Consider the following 22613-nt stretch of genomic DNA (forward strand, 5'->3'; position numbering starts at 1 on the left):
GAAATAAAATCAACGTTAGGCCATCAAAAACAAAGACTCAGCCGCCAATGGACCCCTTATGAGAGGACAATTTACAGGATGTACTCCAGGAAGAAGGAAAATTATCCCAATGGAAGGCCTGAAATACAGACGAAATGGTACACAGAAAGACAGCATGCAGACAGGGCTGAGTCACGGCACTGCCTAAAATCAGGTGGACGGTGCCTATTAGAGGGGAATAAAACGAGACAGGAGAGGACCAGGACAACGCATAATAAAGACAAAAGGAGGGGTCAGGTGAGGAATGGGCACACAGAACATACTAAGGTCTTCATGTACTGCTCAGAGGAGGGTAAGGATAGTGATGAAACATATGCTTTGTTTAGGCTATAAGTTAAAACGTCAGAGTAAGCACTAAAAGAGGAACTGAGAGGGAAGGACATGGAAGCTTTCATCTGGTTGGTTGTGAAGAGGGACACAGCACAAGGCTGAAGCTAGAGGTGGATGCAGTGTCAAAGGCAGGATTTTTAAAAACGGGAAAATACTAGACCATGAAATACACAATGGGAGTAACTGATAAAGAGAAAAACTGAGCATACCAAAGAAAGAATAGAAATGCTACGGTGTAAAATGCTTGAGAAGGCCACTGGAGAGGAGAGGGTACACAGGGCCTTTGCACGAGAGAGAATTCCTTTCACGATAATGAGAGGAAATTAGAGACTGAACGTTTCTGGGTGTCTGTTGCTGCATATATAAACTGGGCAGGGGAGAGAAAGAACATTTGCTGAATACTTACTAAAGTGACCCACTGTGTTCAGTGTTTTTGTATACATTTGTCATTTCATAGTCATGACCATATTGAAGATGAGATTTTCATATCTTGAGAGGCAAGGCTATATTCAGAATTCAGACTATGGAGCTAGCTCACATAGGTCCCTGCTATAACTAGGCTTGTGAATTTGGACAAGCAGTTAACCTCTGCATGCCTCAAATTTCTCATCTACAGAATGGGGTAAAAATAATAGCTAACTCACAGAGTTGCTGTGGAGGTTAAATTTCACAGGATATACTCACTGTCCTTTCCACTCAGCTCTCACCTCCTCCCTGGAGTACTGCCTGACCCTCCAAGGTGGCAACTCCTTTCCCTATATCCCATGAATAGCACATTATTATTACAATTGCACCTGTTGTTTGTTACACTGTGATTTTTTTTATTTCCTATTTCCTCCACTATGTTGTAAGTTAGAAACCATGTCTTATTACTCTATATTAAGGGCAAGAACTATCTATGCAAGAACTATTTATATCTCCAAAATCTAGAATAATGCCAGACACACAGCAAATGTTCAATTAACGATCACGGAACTAAACCTCTGCTTCTACTAAAGCAATGGACAAGTTTCTTATCTACTATGTTGACTTCTTTCAAATATTTCTCCAAAACCAAAACAGTGTTTGATCAACAAACTGTTTGAATTATGTGCTCTTTGTGGGTATGTTATTGGCACATTGTAGACTTTTAAATATAAAATGAAGATATTGGCCTGTGCTTGAAAAAAAACAAAAGCTTTAAAGCTTGTGGAGTTTAGAAGAAAATTATATGTGAGATTAATTATTATTTTTTCTAGCAATAACTAGTCATTTCAAGTAATTTCAAACGCTCTAGCTTCTCAAATGTCTCTAAGAAACTGGGACACCCATTAAACAGGGGTTCTGGTAATTCAATAAATAGGGCACTTTTCATGTCATGCAGTTATTTCTTATTCACCAAACATTTCAAATCTATAAAGTTCCTCATGAAGTTAATTAACAGCTATGGAAAAATACGCTATAGCTGAAAAAACTGCTGAAATATTGAGCTATTTTAAGAGCTACATGGAGTATTTGCCATTTTTCATGGGCTATTTTAATCTTTCCATGTACTGTCATTTTTGTGGTAGACAAATCTTTTTCAATGCATAAAACTATGAAACAAAACTATTTTACCTTTTGAAAAGTAGATACAGGAGAAATAGCAAACATATTCCCCTCTCCAAATACTTCTGCCCAATTCCTTTGAGACACTTTCATTCTGTTTTTAAAATGGTATTCATTATCAGGATTGAAAGCCTATTAGATTCAAACAGAACAGAGAAACATTATTATTATCTATTTCTATAGCAACACATATTAGCATTAGAAAAGAAGATAAAAATATCACCTTGGACTTCCTCATTAATGGAATCTTTCAAGTATCTCAACAAAACATACTCCTTAGCAAGTGCTGAGGAGCAAATGGCCAAAGTACTACTCTCCTGCTTCGCTCAATGTTTGCTATGGGGAAAGAGAAGGAGGGCTTAGGACCAGAGGTCTGAGCCAAGGCGAGGTGAAGCCAACGCTGCAAATGTCCTAGGGCCACCACCAGTGGAGATGGGCAATAAGGCAGTGAAGACAGAAGTTAGGAGGCAGGGACTTCCGGCAGTCCAGTGGTTAAGACTCCACGCTCCCAGTCCAAGGGGCATGGGCTGTGTACCTGATTGCGGAACTAAGATCTTGGATGCTGCATGAGACGGCCCCAGCAAAACAAGTTAGCAGGGAATACACGAGCCCCGCTGCCTCTTGCAGCTACTGTTACTAATCAGAGGAAAGCCTGGAAACCAAACTACATCCGCACCCTATATGATAGTATTTGTGATGTGAATAATAAGGGAGACAAAAGGGACAGCGATTTAACCATTCTAATTAATCATTAAGCAATTTAATCATTTTATTCATTCTATTTAACATATTTCTTTAAAACTGAAAGCACAGATTGGCTGCTCTACTTTAAAAATAAAATGGAAGAATGTCTTTAATGATAATATCACTATGACTCATTACTAATTACTAGTCAGAAGGTAGTAGGTATGTTAAACAAAACCAAAACGCAAAGCACTTCATTTTAGACATCCTGTACCATTGTAAGCACAGCCAGCAGCCCAGTGGGGATTGGATCTTGTTTCATTCTTTCTGCAACCAGTTCTATTAGCAGCATCAGCATGTTGTAGATCCCTTCATGAATTTCAGTACCCCACTTGTGAACAGCACTTGATGTCAGGAGCTATAAAAACAGGAAGGGCAGTTCAGAGTCTTATTTGGAAAGAAATAAAGAAAAATGTCTGCAGTTATGAGTGCAATCTTTATAATAATCAAGTGATTATTATTAAAATACTTTTATGCAGATGACTTGCTTTAACAGACCCATAGCTGCAGTCCATTTACTTGTTCATTTATTTCAGTCAACACTTAGCTTTTTGAACTTTAATTCCCTTATATTAAAACAGTTTGTTTAAAGAGAATGTTTATTGTTTCTCTACCTTTCATTACTACTAGGGGAAGTGAAATGGTGAAGAGCAAAAAAGAACCTGAGCTCACTTCTGGTACTACTTCCTAGCTGCGTGGCCTTGGACAAATTTACCTGAGTTCTCAGAGACTCAGTTCTCCTGTCTCAAAACAGGCATAACTCCTACCCGCTTAACAGAGATGTTACAAATATTAATATCAAAAGGTATAATGAATGCAAAAGTATTAGCAAGGTTTTATGGTGTGTTTTGTTACTATTAATCAACATTCCTGGAATCTAAGAAATGGATGCTGTATTTCATGATTTGAACATGCACATTCTCTTCATATTATTTATACCTCAGAAACAGAAATGGATCTTCCCACCTATTGACCAGATGGCAGCAGGGCTCTGAGTGGGAAAAAATTTTTTAGGAATACCTTGCCAATTCATTTTGATTGTGTTTTCCTTTCTGGTGTGCATAAAAGTTAATATTCAATTTTTTTTAAAGTTTAAGTAAATCAAAAATAGCTCTAAGTGATAAGGCATTATAACACTGTTTACTTTGCAGTTGTTTTTCTGAAATATAAAACACAGAGTATAAAATAATGGTACATCTTTAATCAGTATCTTAGATTAAAAAAAAAAAAAAAGGAAGGAAGGAAAAGGCACATACGAATCTAAAATCTTCATCTTTGGAGTTTCCCAAATTTTGATCTAAGTACTAAGGGAAGTCTAACTCAGGAATAACCACCAGAACAGGGAATGAGAAATCAAAGGATTCCACTTAATAAAATACTAGCAAATGGGTACAGTGGTTTCATGTTTTTGTAAGATTTCCATTGAGAGGGAAAATATTGCACTATAAAAATTTCACCTTGGCCACACCGAGAACTGCTTAACAAGAGGGTTAAGATCCTGAAATAATCCAAACTTCTTTAGCATCAAAGGAAAACCTCAGCTTCAGACTTTCTATATAGCAATTAGCTGCACCACTTGCTCAAATGAACAATAACCATTAAGACTGATTTTATATAAGCCAATGAGTTAATTTTTTTGCCAGAATTCTTTTGCCTGCCTATCTATCCTTCCTGTACTTAAAATGTATATAATAAAGCAAAATAAAGCAGAAATTAAGATTTAAGAAGCTCCACGTAACAACAAAAATGCCCACAGACAGAGGAGCCTGGCAGGCTACAGTCCATGGGGTTGCAAAGAGTTGGACCGGACTGAACAACTAAGCACATGTAACAAAATAAAATTTATGTGAGCTAAGCACCACTCCCTCTGTTGCCATCTCATTTGTTCAGTTTTGCTACCTTCCAGAGAAAGGGGGGCAAGACAAGCAGCACCGAGCAGGGAAAAAGTATATAAGGTTTAAACATTACTATGCACTATGACCAGATTTACATGCTTGTACCTGCCTGAATACACTAGAATCTAGGCTAGCCTGAAGGTGAAAGGTGAAGAAAGTAGAAATTACAACAGAACTCCTTTTCTGCACCTGACTCACACAACTGCTTATTATTTATACTCTTAATTCTTTTTTTTTTCCTGCTTTTAAAAATCAGGCAGCTTGTAAGAAAAGCCCAGGGAAGAGGGCAGGGAGAGATTTATATCAGGAAACACAAGTCTAAACAAACATGGAATTCTGTAGCTCTTCTGGTGTACAGAAATCTTTTTAATAGCTCTAAATTCTAAGAATCGAATGACAAAGAACACAATGCAAGGTACTTTTGTGCTCAGAGTTTTATAGGAAACAACTCCCAACAACCACTTGACCATTTGCTACACGATTACAGTTTGCTGCTGTTGTTGCTGTTCACTCACTAAGTCATGTCCAACTCTTTGGGATTCCATGGACTGCACATGCAAGGCTTCCCTGTCCTTCACTGTCTCGCCGGATTTGTTCAAATTCAAGTCCATTGAGTTGGTGACACTATCTAACCATCTCATTCCCTGTCACCTCCTTCTCTTCCTGCCCTCAATCTTTTCTAGCATCAGGGTCTTTCCCAATGAGTCAGCTCCTTGCATCAGGTGGCCAAAGTACTGCAGCTTCAGCATCAGTGCTTCCAATGAATATTCAGGGTTGACTTCCTTCAGAATTGACTAGTTTGATCTCTGTGCTATCCAAGGGACTCTCAAGAGTCTTTTCCAGCACCACAATTTGAAAGCATCAATTCTTTGGTGTTCGGTTTTCTTTCTGGTCCAACTATGACACCCATACATGACTACTGGAAAAACCACAGCTTTGACTATATGGACCTTTGTCAGCAAGGTAATGTCTCTGCTTTTTAATACACTGTCTAGGTTTGTCATAGCTTTTCTTCCAAGGAGCAAGTGTCTTTTAATTTTGTGGCTGCAGTAACCATCCACAGTGAATTTGGAGCCCAAGAAAATAAAATCTGCCACTGTTTTCATTTTTCCCCATCTATTTGCCATGAAGTGATGGGACTGGATGCCATGATCTTAGCTTTTTGAAACTTAGTTTTTTGAGTTTTAAACCAGCTTTTTCACTTTTCTATCACCCTCATCAAGAAGCTCTTTAGTTCCCTTTCATTTTCTACCTTTAGAATGGTATCACCTGCATATCTGAGGTTGTTATTTCTCCCAGCAATCTGGACTCCAGCTTGTGATTCATTCAGCCCAGCATTTCACATGATGTACTCTGCATATAAATAAGTAGAGTGACAATATAAAGACTTGATGCACTCTTTTCCCCATTTTGAACCAGTCTGGTTCTAACTGTTGCTTCTTGACCTGCATAGAGGTTTCTTAGGAGTCAGGTAAGAGAGTCTGATATTTCCATCTCTTTAAACAGTTTTCCATAGTTTGTTGTGATCCACACAGTCAAAGGCTTTAGCATAGTCAATGAAGCAGCAATGGATGTTTTTCTATAATTCCCGTGCTTTTTCTATGGTCCAATGGATGTTGGCACTTTGATCTCTGGTTTCTCTGCCTTTTCTAAATCCAGTTTGTAAATCTGGAAGTACTCAGTTTACATACTGCTGAAGCCTAGCTTGAGGGTTTTGAGCATTACCATTCTAGCATACAAAATGAGTGCAATCATATGGTAGTTGGAACATTCTTTGTCATTGTCTTTCTTTGGGAATGGAATGAAAACTGACCTTTTCCAGTTCTATTGCCACTGTTTTGAGTTTTGCAAATTTGCTGGCATATTGAGTGTAGCACTTTAACAGCATAATCTTTGAGGATTTGAAATAGCTCAACTAGACTTGCATCACCTCTACTAGCTTTGTTTATTGTAAGGCTTCCTAATACCCATTTGACTTTGCATTCCAGGATGTCTTGGCTCTAGGTGAGTGATTGGGTAACAACATTGTGGTTATCTGAGTCATTAAGACTTTTTTATATAGGTCTGTGTATTCTTGCCACCTCTTCTTAAGCTCTTCCACTTCTGTCAGGTCCTTGCCATTTCTGTCCTTTATTGTGCACAGTTCAATTCAGTTGCTCGGTCGTGTCCGACTCTTTGTGACCCCATGAATTGCAGCACGCCAGGCTTCCCTGTCCATCACCAACACCTGGAGTTCACTCAGACTCACGTCCATCGAGTCAGTGATGCCATCCAGCCATCTCATCCTTGGTCGTCCCCTTCTCCTCTTGCCCTCAGTCCCTCCCAGCATCAGAGTCTTTTCCAATGAGTCAACTCTTCACAGGAGGTGGCCAAAGTACTGGAGTTTCAGCTTTAGCATCATTCCTTCCAAAGAAATCCCAGGGCTGATCTCCTTCAGAATGGACTGGTTGCATCTCCTTGCAGTCCAAGGGATTCTTAAGAGTCTTCTCCAACACGACAGGTCAAAAGCATCAATTCTTCGGTGCTCAGCTTTCTTCACAGTCCAACTCTCACATCCATACATGACCACAGGAAAAACCATAGCCTTGACTAGACGGACCTTTGTTGGCAAAGTAATGTCTCTGCTTTTGAATATACTATCTAGGTTGGTCATAACTTTTCTTCCAAGGAGTAAGCGTCTTTTAATTTCATGGCTGCAATCACCATCTGCAGTGATTTTGGAGGCCAGAAAAATAAAGCCTGACACTGTTTCCACTGTTTCCCCATCTATTTCCCATGAAGTGATGGGACCGGATGCCATGATCTTCGTTTTCTGAATGTTGAGCTTTAAGCCAACTTTTTCACTCTCCTCTTTCACTTTCATCAAGAGGCTTTTTAGTTCCTCTTCACTTTCTGCCATAAGGGTGGTGTCATCTGCATATCTGAGGTTATTGATCTTTCTCCTGGCAATCTTGATTCCAGCTTGTGCTTCATCCAGCCCAGCATTTCTCATGATGTACTCTGCATAGAAGTTAAATAAGCAGGGTGACAATACACAGCCTTGACGTACTCCTTTTCCAATTTGGAACCAGTCTGTTGTTCCATGTCCAGTTCTAACTGTTGCTTCCTGACCTGCATACAGATTTCTCAAGAGGCAGGTCAGGTGCTCTGGTGTCTTGGCATAAAATGTTCATTTGATATCGTCAATTTTCCTGATGAGATCTCTAGACTTTACCATTCTATTGTTTTCCTCTATTTCTTTGCATTGTTCATTTAAAAAGACCTTCTTATCTCTCCCTGCTATTCTCTGGAATTCTGTTTTCATATGGGTATATCTTTCCCGTTCTCCTTTGCCTTTTGCTTCTTTTCTTTTCTTAGCTATTTGTAAGGCTGTCTCAGACATCTTGCATTTCTTTTTCTTGGGGATGGTTTTGGTCACTGACTCCTGTACAATATTACAAACCTCCATTCAAAGTTCTTCAGGCACTCTTGTCTACCAGATCTAATTCCTTGAATCTATTTGTCACCTCTACTGTATAATTATAAGGAATTTGATTTAGGTCATACCTGAATGGTCTAGTGGTTTTCCCTACTGTCTTCAATTTACACCCAAATTTTGAATAAGGAGTTAATGATCTGAGCCACAGTCAGCTCCCAGTCTTGTGTTTGCTGATTGGATAGTCTCTCCATCTTTAGCTGCACAGAATATAATCAATCTGATTTTGGTACTGACCATGTGGTGATGTCCATGTGTAGGGTGGTCATCCTGTGTTGTTGGGAGAGGGTGTCTCCTGTGACCAGTGTGCTACATTATAAAAGTGCTGCTATTTTTAACAGCTACTATAATTCTTAACAAAATTCTTTAAAATTACAACTGCAAAACTACAAAATGGTAGATGAATTCATCCAAAATGAAGAGAAATCTTGATTCTATACAATCCCGGCCCAAATGACAATTTTAAAAGAGTTCTCCCTTTTTACAAAGATGAAGCTGTTTTCAATCCTAAAATTAAGTTTTGTTCTCCCTTAAGCCTTGAATCAATGGAGATTCTGTCAAAATGCAGACAGGAATAATAGTTTGCAAATGAACAGTTTATTTTACTGGGTTTTATGATAAATACAAACTTCATCCATCTGTAGTTTTAGTAACTTACTTGCATGTGAGACAAAAATAGATGTCAAAACCCAGAACTATTGAGACTGCAGGAGACTCATTTATTCATTCAACAAAGATTTACTGAGCTCTTTCTCTGTTCTTGGCACTGGCTATATGCTGGGAAAAACAACAGTGTCTGTGACATGGTTTCTGCTCTTGCTGGGATTCAGGACTCAGGTCCTGCAAAGGCAGCCGTGCTGAGTTAGACTGCTTTCAGAAACACAAGTCCTGTGATCTTCTATTCTCACTATTAAGAAAAACTGCTTTATAAGAGATGTGACCAGAATGGGGGCAAGCGTATCAGTCTAGGTCCAAAAGAGATGCTGCCGTCTGCATGACGTTTTGCCAGATACAATATTCAATCCAGTTAAACTTTCTGTAGTTTAAACATCCACTTCTGTCTCAGTAGAATAGTGAGTACAAAACAACCTATACTTTCATAAATAAATATTATCTAAGTGCCACAATCCATAGTTTAGTAAGATGTCTAATTTCCTAGTATAAACCTTTATCTACTCTTTAGCAGTTAAACAGAAGAAAGTAAAAGCGATATGAAATGAAGCAATGAGCAAACAATAAATATAGAAGAAACAAATAATTTCTGAGCCCCAAATTCAGAGCTCCTTTTTTCATATTAGAGCATTCCTCAGTTGAACAGGATTCATAAACTGGGCTCACATATGAAAAGCTAAAACTGAAACAAAAAGCCTGTTCAGCTTCACCCCCACCAAAAAAAAAAAAAAATCAGCCCAGCATTTTTCTTACCTTTTTAAATGCTTCAGGCATACACCTATCCATAAATCTTTTACAATTCTCATCAGACTCGGAAAAACCTTAGTAAAGTAAATGAAAAAATACGCTTTATTGAGATTTTAGGTAGTTGTAGAAATCACAGATATCATTCCAAATACATATGGAACTACTTATCATAGAAACCTTGATTCTTAAGGGATTATTAAAAGCAGAAGATATACATTCTGAAAGGAACAGACTGAGAAATAATTACAGCATTATTTACTAATAGCAGGATATATTTATATTATTAATATATATTTACTTATAGTATAATAAACACTAATTATAATTGAAATGGTTGGACTTACGTTTCCATGTCAGAGGAACTGCCAATGATCTGACAAAATAGCTAATCAAACAGCAACAGCAGCTACTTATTAGCCATCATTATTTTTCTAAACATCTCTCCTAAAAACAGAACTATTCTCAATAAATGCCAAGATCACTCTTCTTCCCTAAAACAAGCTGAACTCTGTGCAGTAAAACACACAGAACTGTGCCTGGCACAGAGATAAATACTTGGTAAGTGAGTGAATGAATCCACTGTAAAATTATCCTTCAGAATACACTTAAAAAAACCTCAGTAACAGATTTTGCTTATCAGTGGGGAGACTGCTGCATACATTTTCTGTTTTCAGGCCTGGTATTTAGCATAGTACCTGCATTCTCTCAGGCACTCAATAAATGCTGCTGTGGAGAAGCCAGTCATAAATACACCGTGGAAGCTGGCCAAAATATTTCCTTTTGATGTGCCTTTACTTAATCAAGATGGTAAACTATGCACTTTAAAGGAGGAAAAAAATAATTCACAAAACAGCCCAATTCTATTTATAACTGAATTCAATATGAAAAACAAATCATTTTCTCTTTAGTGAAAGTGTCAGTGGCTCACTTGAGTCCAACTCTTTTTGACTTTATGGACTGTTGCTCACCAGGCTCCTCTGTCCATGGAATTCCCCAGGCAAGAATACTGGAGTGGGTAGCACTTTCCTTCTCCAGGGAATCTTCCTGACTCAGAGATCAAACCCAGGTCTCCTGTATTGCAGGCAGATTCTTTACCATCCGAGACACCAGGGAAGCCCCTTTTCTCTTTAATATATAATATACTCACAGTATAGAAGCCTCCTTATGATGATACATATTCTCCAACCTAGTGATATTTTATTTAATAATATAATTTAAAGGTGGAAGTGTGACAAGATTTCCTTTTCTTGGGCTCTAAAATCACTGTGATGGTGACTGCAGCCATGAAATCAGAAGACAATTGCTTCTTGGCAGGAAAACTATGACAAACCTAGACAGTGTGTTGAAAAGCGAAGACATTACTCTGCCGGCAAAGGTCCATATAGTCAAGGCTATGGTCTTCCAGTGGTCACAAATGGTTATGAGAGCTGGACTGTAAAGAAGGCAGAACACCGAAGAGATGATGCCTTTGAACTGTGGTGCTGGAGAAGACTCCTGAAGGTCCCCTGGACAGCAAGGAGATCAAACAGTCGATCTTAAGGGAAGTCAACCCTGAATACTTGTTGGAAGGACTGATCCTGAAGCTCCAGTATTTTGGTCATCTGATGTGAACAGCCGACTCATTGGAAAAGACTCTGATGTTTGGAATGATTGAGGACAGAGGGAGAAAAGGGCATCAGAGGATGAGAGGGTGGCATCACTGATGCAATGGACATGAAAGTGGACAAACTTCAGGAGATGGTGAGGGACAGGGAAGCCTGGCATGCTGCAGCCCATGGGGTTGCAAAGAGTCGGACACGACTGGGTGACTGAACAACCACCACAAAGTACCTAAGACAGTGCCAAGCACTTAATAAGAATCAAATGTGTGTTAAATAAGCAGTACTTTCTCCTCTTTCAGTTCAGTTCAGTTGCTCAGTCGTGCCCAACTCTTTGCGACCCCATGAATTGCAGCACGCCAGGCCTCTCTGTCTATCACCAACTCCCAGAGTTCACTCAGACTCACATCCATCGATTCAGTGATGCCATCTAGCCATCTCATCCTCTGCCGTTCCCTTCTCCTCCTGCTCCCAATCAATCCCAGCATCAGAGTCTTTTCCAACGAGTCAACTCTTCACACGAGGTGGCCAAAGTACTGGAGTTTCAGCTTCAGCATCATTCCTTCCAAAGAAATCCCAGGGCTGATCTCCTTCAGAATGGACTGGTTGCATCTCCTTGCAGTCCAAGGGACTCTTAAGAGTCTTCTCCAACACCACAGTTCAAAAGCATCAATTCTTCGGCGCTCAGCCTTCTTCACAGTCCAACTCTCACATCCATACATGACTACTGGAAAAACCACAGCCTTGACTAAACGGACCTTTGTTGTCAAGGTAATGTCTCTGCTTTTGAATATACTATCTAGGTTGGTCATAACTTTTCTTCCAAGGAGTAAGCATCTTTTAATTTCATGGCTGCAGTCAACATCTGCAGTGATTTTGGAGCCCCCAAAATTAAAGTCTGACACTGTTTCCACTGTTTCCCCATCTATTTCCCATGAAGTGATGGGACCGGATGCCATGATCTTAGTTTTCTGAATGTTGAGCTTTAAGCCAACTTTTTCACTCTCCACTTTCATCAAGAGGCTTTTTAGTTCCTCTTCACTTTCTGCCATAAAGGTGGTGTCATCTGCATATCGGAGGTTATTGATATTTCTCCCAGCAATCTTGATTCCAGCTTGTGCTTCTTCAAGCCCAGCGTTTCTCATGATGTACTCTGCATAGAAGTTAAATAAGCAGGGTGACAATATACAGCCTTGACGTACTCCTTTTCCTATTTGGAACCAGTCTGTTATTCCATGTCCAGATCTAACTGTTGCTTCCTGACCTGCATACAGATTTCTCAGGAGGCAGGTCAGGTGGTCTGGTACTCCCAATCTCTTTCAGAATTTTCCACAGTTTATTGTGATCCACACAGTCAAAGGCTTGGCATAGTCAATAAAGCAGAAATAGATGTTTTTCTGGAACTCTCTTGCTTTTTCCATGATCCAGCGGATGTTGGCAATTTGATCTCTGGTTCCTCTGCCTTTTCTAAAACTAGCTTGAACATCAGGAAGTTCACGGTTCACGTATCGCTGAACTCCTCTTTAGAATATGTTAATTTCAATTTCCATAATATCAATTTTCAAGTATATTTAATGAATCTTATACTCTATTGGAGCTAGAAGAAAGCAGCTGATTTCATACAACATTTTTATTTCACAGGGGTTCCCTGGTGGCTCAGATGGTAAAGAATCTTCCTGCAATGTGGGAGACCTAGGTTCAATCCCTGGATCAGGAAGACCCCTGGAGAAAGAAATGGCAACCCACTCCAGTATTTGTGCTTGGAAAATCCCGTGGACAAAGGAACTTGGCAGCCTACAGTCCAATAGTAAAGAGTCTGACTCGATTGAGCAACTAACGCTTTCACTAAGAAAGACTAAGAGAGTACACAATCTAAGATAATAGAGATGGGCAACAACAGGCGCTAAAATTAAAGCCAGGCCTCCTATCAAAAAAGAAATCTCCCTCTGTGTCCTGGGGTATGGACTTACCAAGTCTTGCTAGGTAGGTAGACGCCAACAAGCATTTGCCTAGTGACTCTTCCCGCTTGTAAGGTATGGACCAGTGATCTGTCAAAACGCGGCTTTCCAGTTCATATAAATTTGTTGTAGGGAATTCAATTCTTTCCCCTGAGCAGTTTCCATTTTCATCATTCTTCTGACAAAAAGGGATTATGGTTTCAAGAAAAAAACAAACTAATTAGTGACTACTTAAAATTTTTCCAGTTTAACACTAAGTAGACCCTTGACAGTAGCCATTAATGCCAAGAGTGTGGATTCCACATTTCTTTCTCATCATCACATCTTATACCAAGACTATCTAGAATATTCTCAGCTTTTATCAATGTGGAATCCTTACTCCCTCAGAAAGTGAACTCATCTCAGTCTTCAAAAATGAACTCTCTTTATGTCACTATAGTACCCAATCTACCTTTACCTACAGCCATCCTTTTTCTTCTTTCCCTTTTTTCACCAAGGGCATAAATTTCTCCTTAGAGGTATTATCTACACCTGCTATCTCCATCTCCTCACACTGACTCACTCCTGGTGTTACACCAATATAGACTCCAGAGTCCCTGCTCTCCCAAGGTGGCAGTTGTTAAGGTCACCACACTGAATGCTGTACCATTCGGTCCAACGGACATGTTTCAGTCCTCATCTCACTTTGCAGGAGTGTCTGACCTGCAGGCTTCCTCTTCCTGGTATGCCAGATTCACTCCCTTAACCTCCCAGGATAGCCTGTTTCCCTCCTTTCCTCTGGGGTCTGCTGTTCCTGCTATCTCCTATTCTTGTATATCCTCCCCTTCCTAGCCATCAAACATTGGAGTTTCTCAAACCTCAGAGCTGCTCTCCCTTCTTTCCACTCAGTGAATGGTAGGTACCATATTCATTCGGCAGCACAGACAGAAATCAGGATCACATTCTTAAAACCCTAGTCTCCCATCTCCACCACTAAGACTAAGTGATCAGACTCCCTATATTTCTCTCAAACCCATCTATATCCGTCCTTCTCCATAGGGATGCTTCTATTTCTGAACTAATCTTTCTGTCCTTTGCAATTTACTTAACTCTTATACACTCTAAACTCTTTCAGAGAAAGCCTTTAAAGAACTGCTAAACATCACCAAATTCCATTAATTATTTTATAACCTTACCATGCTGAACTTCTCCTTTATAACATAACTCACAGATACAATTTTACATTTATAATATTTGTGATTTATTCTGTTTGTCCCCATTAAAACAAGTGAGCCATAAGCACAAAGACCCTGTTTCTGACAATTTCTATATCTCTAAAACCTAGTGCCTAGCACAAAGCAGGTATTTAAAACATTTTTAAATGGAAAATAATTCACACAAAGTTGAAACTATCAATGGAGTAATTGTCAGATTTCCATCAGTTCTTACTATGATAATCTGTGATAAATCAAACAGAACATCTCCTCCCAAATGGCCCAGTATCTACTTTCTTTGAAAACCTATCCATTTTCACAATCCACTCTACAACTGAATCATTAAAAATAAAGTAATTGCATTAAAAAATTCACCTTGAGCCTCAATGAAGCAAAGGAGCATAAATATAAAACAGAATGATTTAAAAGCACATTAAAAAAGAATTTTCAAACCCATACAAATGCTATCTAAAGGAATGCAACAAATTTTTTTCAGGTTCAAGGCTAAATTAGGATGAAAACAAGACAAAAACCAGGAAGGTGATAAAAATAAATATGGAGTAGAAGATGATATAAATTGGAGGTGAAGAATGAGGGGTGGTGGATGAAGTAAATTTAGAATTATGATATCTGGGGATAATTCAGGTTTTAAAGCACAACATCTTTAAGAAATACTTTTAATTAATAAATTCTGTAAATAAACCAACTGTACTTAAAGGAATTGAGAAGAACCAAATGTATAAAGAGTTTAAGATAGTATTAAAATTATACACTTGTTAAATGCTTCAGTTTATGAACCTAAGATCAAAGTAGGATTAAGGTATGTAAAAACAGAACTCAGTTGGATGATGGGACTATGTCATTACTATGAGATGTCTACCATTAATTGCCACAGGAAGTTAACAGATCAAATCATGTATGAAGTATCTGATGTACCTAGCAGCTATGAAAACTAAGAGCTTCCAAATGGGATCAGCGCCCCTGTGAGAGTCACAGAGGAGCCTGTATCCCCTCTCTGCTCTTCACACTGTCAGACAGCAGCCTGGGACCCAGAGGAGGGCCACACTAGGACTCAACCATGCTGGGATCCTGATCTCAGACTCCCAGCCTCAAGAACTGTGAGAAGTAAATTTCTATTGTTTACAAACCAATGAACCAACAAAACCCACCCAAAGCGAAGCGCTTCCTTAGGTGAAGGTGGAGGGAGACCTTTAACATCAGCAGTAACGACACAGACATCGTGTACCTCCTCAATGGACGCACTATAAACAGCACAGCATCATTTCTGTGACAGAAATGCCAAATATGCATCCCGACTCGAGGCACAGTTCAGTTCAGTTCAGTCGCATCCAACTCTTTGCGACCCCATGAACCGCAGCACACCAGGCCTCCCTGTCCATCACTAACTCCCAGAGTCCACCCAAACTCATGTCCATCGAGTCGGTGATGCCATCCAGCCATCTCATCCTCTGTCGTCCCCTTCTCCTCCTGCCCTCAATCTTTCCCAGAATCGGAGTCTTTTCAAATGAGTCAGTTCTTTGCATGAGGTGGCCAAAGTATTGGAGTTTCAGCTTCAACATCAGTCCTTCCATTGAACACCCAGGACTGATCTCCTTTAGGATGGACTGGTTGAATCTCCTTGCAATCCAAGGGACTCTCAAGAGTCTTCTACAACACCACAGTTCAAAAACATCAAATCTTCAGCGTTCAGCTTTCTTTATAGTCCAACTCTCACATCCATACATGCCCACTGGAAAAACCATAGCCTTGACCAGACCGACCTTTGTTGGCAAAGTAATGTCTCTGCTTTTTAATATACTGTCTAGGTTGGTCATAACTTTTCTTCCAAGGAGTAAGCATCTTATAATTTCATGGCTGCAATCACCATCTGCAGTCATTTTGGAGCCCCCCCAAATAAAGTCAGCCACTGTTTCCACTGTTTCCCCATCTATTTGCCATGAAGTGATGGGACCAGATGCCATGATCTTAGTTTTCTGAATGTTGAGCTTTAAGCCAACTTTTTCACTCTCCTCTTTCACTTTCAGGGAAACTCAAAATGAGGAACAATCTAAAAAATAACTAGCCTGTATTCTTCAAAAATGTCAAAGACATTAAAGATTGAGGCAGACTAGAGAAATACAACATGGGATCCTGGATTAGGTTGTGAAATAGGAATTTTTATTTGTTTTTACTTCTTGGGTTTAAAGGATGTTAGAACCTGATCAGTGTCAATATCCTGATTTTGATAATATACTGTGGTTACATAAGAGAATATCCATTTGTAGGAAATACACACTGAAGTATTTAAGGGTAAAGGCGTATCATGTCTTTATTCTCAAACATTTCAGAAAAAAACAACAAAACACACATATATTAATACTTTGATATACACATGTACATTATACATGCATGGGTATTTACATATACAGAAAGAAAGATTAATAAAGAGAATGTGATAAAATGTTAACATTTTAAGAACTTGAATAAAGTTTATATAAGAATTTCAGATTTATTATGGCTATTTATAAAGATTTACAGAAAGGTTGCAAAAATAGTTTTGTGCTATTCTTACAACATTTTTGTAAGCCTGGAATTATTTTAGAAGTAAAATAATTTAGTATGATATATATTAAAATACAGATTTTTGAAGAACCTAATAAATTAGAGAGGTAGGGATTCACCTGTAGGGGTTAAAAAAAAATGGGTATATGTTCTACTGAAGAACTCCATTCCACTTGGTAACATAATTTGGTTTGTAAATACCTTTAGGCTTTTGTCTTAAATTACCAAATAAGTAATATATATTCATTACAGAAAATACAAAAAATATGAGTAGCAAAAAAACAAAACCCATCGTTAATTTCACCATTTAAAAATTAATCACACTGACATCTTAATAAATATTTTTCTAGTAAAATCCTTTTCTTTTTGGATTTTTTTCTTAAAAATTCACAAATGTGAAATTAACTCTGTTTTCATCACCTCCATGGCCCATCATCACCCTCTCATTAAAGACAGTATTAATGGAGTCTTTCTTCTATCTTGATTCAAAAGATAGATGCATAAAGCAATAATTGCAAAACTGTGTTAATGGGCTTATAATGATTACATGTGACCTATATGATGATAACAGCACAAAGGAGGGGAGAGAGAACAGAGTTATAAGGCAGGAATGTTTTGTATGCTACAGAAATTAAGTTCGTATTAACTCAAATTACACTGTCATAGATTAAGATGTTAAATGTAATCTATGGGGCAACCACTAATAAAGTAACTTTAAAAATTACACAGTGAAAGAAAAAACCAGGGAATTAAAACAGCACACTGGAAAATATCTACTTAACACCAAACAGAGTGATAATGGAGGATTAGAGGATCAAAAAGGCATAAAACAGAAGACAAATAGCAAAATGGCAGCTGTAAACCTTGTTTTATGAAATAATTATATTGTTATAATTACCAGTAATATATTAAATGAATATGGACTAAAGGCTTGAGCCAAAAGGCAGAGATTTGCAGAATGGATTTTTTAAAATGGACTGAACTCTATGCTGTCTACAACAGATACCCTTTAGATTTAAAGACACAAAGAGGTTGAGATGAAAGGATGGAAAAAGATATGTACACACAAAGGAGCTGAAGCGGCTGTATTAGTATCAGACAGAATCTAGGCATACCTTGGTTTACACTGCTTTGCTTTGTTGTGCTTGGCAGACTTCGCGCTTTTTACAAATTGAAGGTTTGTGGCAACCCTGCATATAGCAAGTCTATCAGCACTGTTTTCCTGAGAGCATCTGCTCAATCATATCCATGTGTTGTGTTCATGCTACTGCTTCAGTCGTGACGGACTCTGCGAGACCCCATGGACTGTAGCCCGCCAGGCTCCTCTGTCCATGGGATTCTCCAGGCAAACATACTGGAGGGGGTTGCCATTTCCTCCTCCAGGGATCTTCCCAACTCAGGGATCGAACCAGTGTCTCTTATGTCTCCTGTACTGGCAGGCAGGTTCTTAACCACCTGTGACATTTTGGCAATTCTCACAATATTTCAAACTTTTTCATTACTGTTACATTTGTTACGGTGATCTGTGATCAGTTACCTTTGATATTACTATTGTAATTACTTTAGGGCACTATGAACTGTGCCTATTTAGAATAGCAAACAATAAACGTATGTGTTCTGCCTGCTTCACCAACTGGTTATCTCTGGTTTCTCTCCCACTCCTCAGGCTACCCTTGTCCCTGAGATATAAGAGTATTAAGATTAAGCCAACTAACAGCCCTGCAATGGCCTCCACATGGTCAAGTGAAAGGAAGAGTGAGTAGCACATCTCTCACTTTAAATCAAAAGCTGGAAATGATCAGGCTGAGTGAGGAAGGCAAGTTGAAAGCCAAGACAGGCTGAAAGTTAGGTGTCTTGCACCAAACTGTTAGCCAAGCTGTGAATGCAAAGGAAAAGTTGTTGAAGGAAATTAAAAGTGTTACTCCAGTGAACACACAAATGCTAAGAAAGCCAAACAGCCTTATTGCTGACAGAGAGAAAGTTTCCGCAGTCCAGGTAGAAGATCAAAGTGGCCACAACATTCCTATAAGCCAAAGCCTAAACTAGAGCAAGGCCCTAACTCTATTCAGTTCTATAAAGGCTGAGAGAGATGAGAAAGCTGCGGAAGTTTGAGGCTAGCAGAGGTTGCTTCGTGAGATTGAAGGAAAGAAGCCATATCCCCATAATACAAAAGTGAAAGGTGAAGAAGCAAGTGGTGATGCGGAAGCTACAACAAACTATCCGGAATATCTAACTAAGGTAATTAAAGAAGGTGGCTATACTAAACAACAGATTTTCAGTGCAGGCAAAATAGCCGCATATTGGAAGAAGATGACATCCAGGAGGAGATGTCAACGCCAGATGTCAATCCAGGAGATCTAGAGAGGAGAAGTCAACGCCTGGCATTCGAGCTTCAAAAGACAAACTGCCTCACAGACACAGAGAACAAAGCAGTGGTTACCGGTGTAGGGGACGGAGAATGCAAGGGTGCGGAGAGTGAGGAACAAACTCCTAGTGAAAGACTGGCTCAAAGACGTACTGCACACCACAGGGAACAGAGCCAATAACTGCAAATGAAAAGTGACCTGGAATAGAATCTGTATCCTACTGTTGTGTGAAACTGTATAAATCTTAAGTTATGTGGAATTGGGTCACAGGGCTTTTCAGGTCTACTCTATCATTCTACTTCTCTGTATAGTCTATTAATTTTTGAGAGCTTGATGTTGAAATTCCAACTAAAAATCTACTAAAAACTTATCTATTTAAAAAGATAAAAAATCTAATATATAGTGGAACTATATGTTACCTTGTTCTGTATTTTCCAAGTCTCCTGTAAACATGTTATCATATTTTCATAATTAAAAAAATAAAAGCAAAAAAGAAGAAAAAAAAATTAATGGTTAATTAAACAAGCAAATATACCTCTCTTCCACCACCAAAAAAAGAAGAAAAAGAAAAGATGAGCTGACTCTCTTGTGAGGGACTAATGAAGCTGGTGATGTGGAATAGAAGCCAATGCTCATTTGTGATTCCAAAGATCATAGGGCCCTTAAGAATTATGCTGAATCTACTCTGCCTGTGCTCTACAAATGGAACAACAAAGCCTAGTGACAGGACATCTGTTAACAACATGGTTCATTGAATATTTAAAACCCACTGTTGAGACCTACTACTCAGGAAAAAATTCCTTTCAAAATATTACTGCTCACCGACAATGCACTTGGTCACCAAAAAGCTCTGCTGGAGATATACAATGAGATTAATGTTGTTTTCATGCCTGTGAATACAGTATCCATTCTGCAGCCCAAGGATCAAGGAGTAATCTTACCTTTCAAGTCATCTTATTTGAGAAATACCTTCTGTAAGGCTTTAGTGCCATAGATAGTGATTCCTCTGATAGATCTGGGCAAAAGAAACTGAAAATCATTTGGGAAAGATTCACCATTCTACATGCCATTAAGAACATTCATAATTCATGGGAAGACGCCAAAATATCAACACTAACATGAGTTAGGAAGAGGTTGACTTCAGCCCTCATGGATGACTTTGAGGGGTTCAAGACTTCAGTGGAGGAAGTCATTGCAGATGTGATGGAAACAGCAAGAGAAACTAGAATTAGAAGTTGAGTTGAAGATGTGACTAAATTGTTGCAATCTCATGATAAAAGCTGAACAGATGAGGAGTTACTTCTAATGGATCAGCAAAGAGAATAGTTTCTTGATGGAATCTGCTCCTGGTAAAGATCCTATGAAGACTGTTGAGATGTCAACAAGAGTCAGAATATTTATAAACTTTGATAAAAAAGCAGCGGCAGGGTTTGAGAAGATTGATTCCAGTTTTGCAAGAAGTTCTAATAAAACGCTATCAATCAGCACTGCACGTTACAGAGAATCCATTCATGAAACATAGGGTCAACTGATGGAGCAAACTTCATTGTTCTTATTTTAAGAAAATGCCACCGCTAACCCTACCTTCAATAACCACCACCCTCATCAGTAAGCAGTTATTCACAAGGAGGCAAAAAAATATATATATATGTATTACAACTTACTGAAGGCTCAGATGATGGTGAGTATTTTCAAGCAATACAGTATTGTAACTGAGGTATGTACATTTTTTTAGAATAATGCTGTTGTTCTTGGTTAGTCACTAAGTTGTGTCTGAATCTTTGCAACCCCATGGATTATATACAGCATGCCAGGCTCCTCTGTCCTCCACTATCCCTGAGTTTGCGCAAATTCATGTCCATTGAATTGATGATACTCTCTAACCATCTCAACCCCTGCTGCCCCCTTCACATTTTGCCTTCAATCTTTCCCAGCATCAGGATCTTTTTCAATGGGTTGGTTCTTCACATCAAGTGGCCAGAGTACTGGACATAATGCTACTGCGTATTTACTGATGACAGTATAATATACACATCTTTTTTAGGTACTGGGAAACCAAAAAGTTCATGTGACTCACTCTATTGTGGTATTTGCTTTACTTCAGTGGTGTGGAACTAAAACCACAGTATCTCCAAGGTACGCCTACAGATGTTAAGACAAGAAATATATTACTAGAGACAAAGAAGGATACTTCATATGACAAAAACAAAGGTCAATAAAAACAGGAGATAAAAGAATGGAAAAAGATACACTATGAAAACAGAAACCAAAAGAGAGCTGAAGTGACTATACTAACATCGGAAAAAAATAGAAGTTATGTGAAAATTTATTACTAAAGATAAGGAAGGATGGCCTAACAGTTCTAAACAAATATGCATCTCATGACAGAGACCCCAAATTCAGGAAGTAAAAACTGACCGAACTCAAGCGAAATATGCAATTCAACAAGAGAGTTGGAGACTTTCACTTTCAATAATAGCTAAACTAGGCAGAGGTCAACAAAAAAAATACTACTACAAACCAAGTATACCTAAAAGACATTTACAGAATGCTCCACTCCATAACAGCTGCAGGATGTACATTCTTTTCAAGTGCACATGAAACATTCTCTAGGATAGAGTACGTGTTAGGCTATAAAACAAGTCTCAGTCTATTTGGAGGGATTAAAATCATACAACATATGTTCTCTGACCACAATGGAATGAACTTAAAAATCAATAGCAGAAGAAAATCCAAAAACATGTGAAAATTAAATAATATATATAAAATGGACAAAGACATCCCAAGAAAAATAAAACTATAGCCCAATGATCCTATGAATATAAACACAAAAATCCTTAATAATAAACTAGCAAACCGAATCATAAAAAGGATTGTACACCATGACGAAGTATGCACACGAGGTTGGTTCAGCATACAACAGTAAACCAATAACAACGTTGTAAACAGTCACAGAATAAAGATTAAAAAAAAACACAATCATTTCAATAAATGCAGAAAAAATATTCACAAAATCCATCACCTTGTCATAACAGTTAACAGAAAAAAAATCAACAAATAAATAAAATGGAATTTCTTCAACTTGATGAAAGGCATCTACAAAAACCCTACAATTAACATCATACTTAACTGTGAAAGGCTGAATGTTTTCCTCTAAAATCAGAAACAAGGATGCCTGTTCACCAGCTTTCATTTAACATTGTACTAGAGATTCTAGCTAGGGCAATTAGGCAAGACGAGAAAGCAAAGGCATTCATTCAGATTGAAAAGGATGAAGTAAAACTATTTCTATTCACTCATTACATGATCCTGTAGGTAGAAAATTCTAAGGAATTCATGAAAAAAGAATCCATTAGAACCAATAACTGAGTTCAGCAAGGTTGCAGAATAAAACATCAGTATCAAAAATTCAATTATATTTCTATACACTAATGAACAATCTTAAAA

At 38.4% G+C, this 22613-nt stretch overlaps 1 protein-coding gene across 3 annotated transcripts in view; it reads right to left on the reverse strand.

Moving 5' to 3' along the window:
• Positions 1-22613, reverse strand: part of USP24 (ubiquitin specific peptidase 24) — a 167636-nt gene that overhangs the window by 113317 nt on the left and 31706 nt on the right. For 2 of the 3 annotated variants that reach the window (XM_018044619.1, XM_018044630.1), the window contains exons 2-5: positions 13058-13223; positions 9496-9563; positions 2915-3058; positions 1966-2088 (exon numbers count right to left, since the gene is read on the reverse strand). In XM_018044619.1, coding sequence (XP_017900108.1) covers positions 1966-2088; positions 2915-3058; positions 9496-9563; positions 13058-13223 — 501 coding nt within the window. The remainder of the gene's footprint in view (positions 1-1965; positions 2089-2914; positions 3059-9495; positions 9564-13057; positions 13224-22613) is intronic. The other variant, XM_018044626.1, reaches the window with a different exon arrangement.

This window comes from Capra hircus, chromosome 3 (assembly GCF_001704415.2).
Source record: "Capra hircus breed San Clemente chromosome 3, ASM170441v1, whole genome shotgun sequence".
Taxonomy (NCBI): domain Eukaryota; kingdom Metazoa; phylum Chordata; class Mammalia; order Artiodactyla; family Bovidae; genus Capra; species Capra hircus.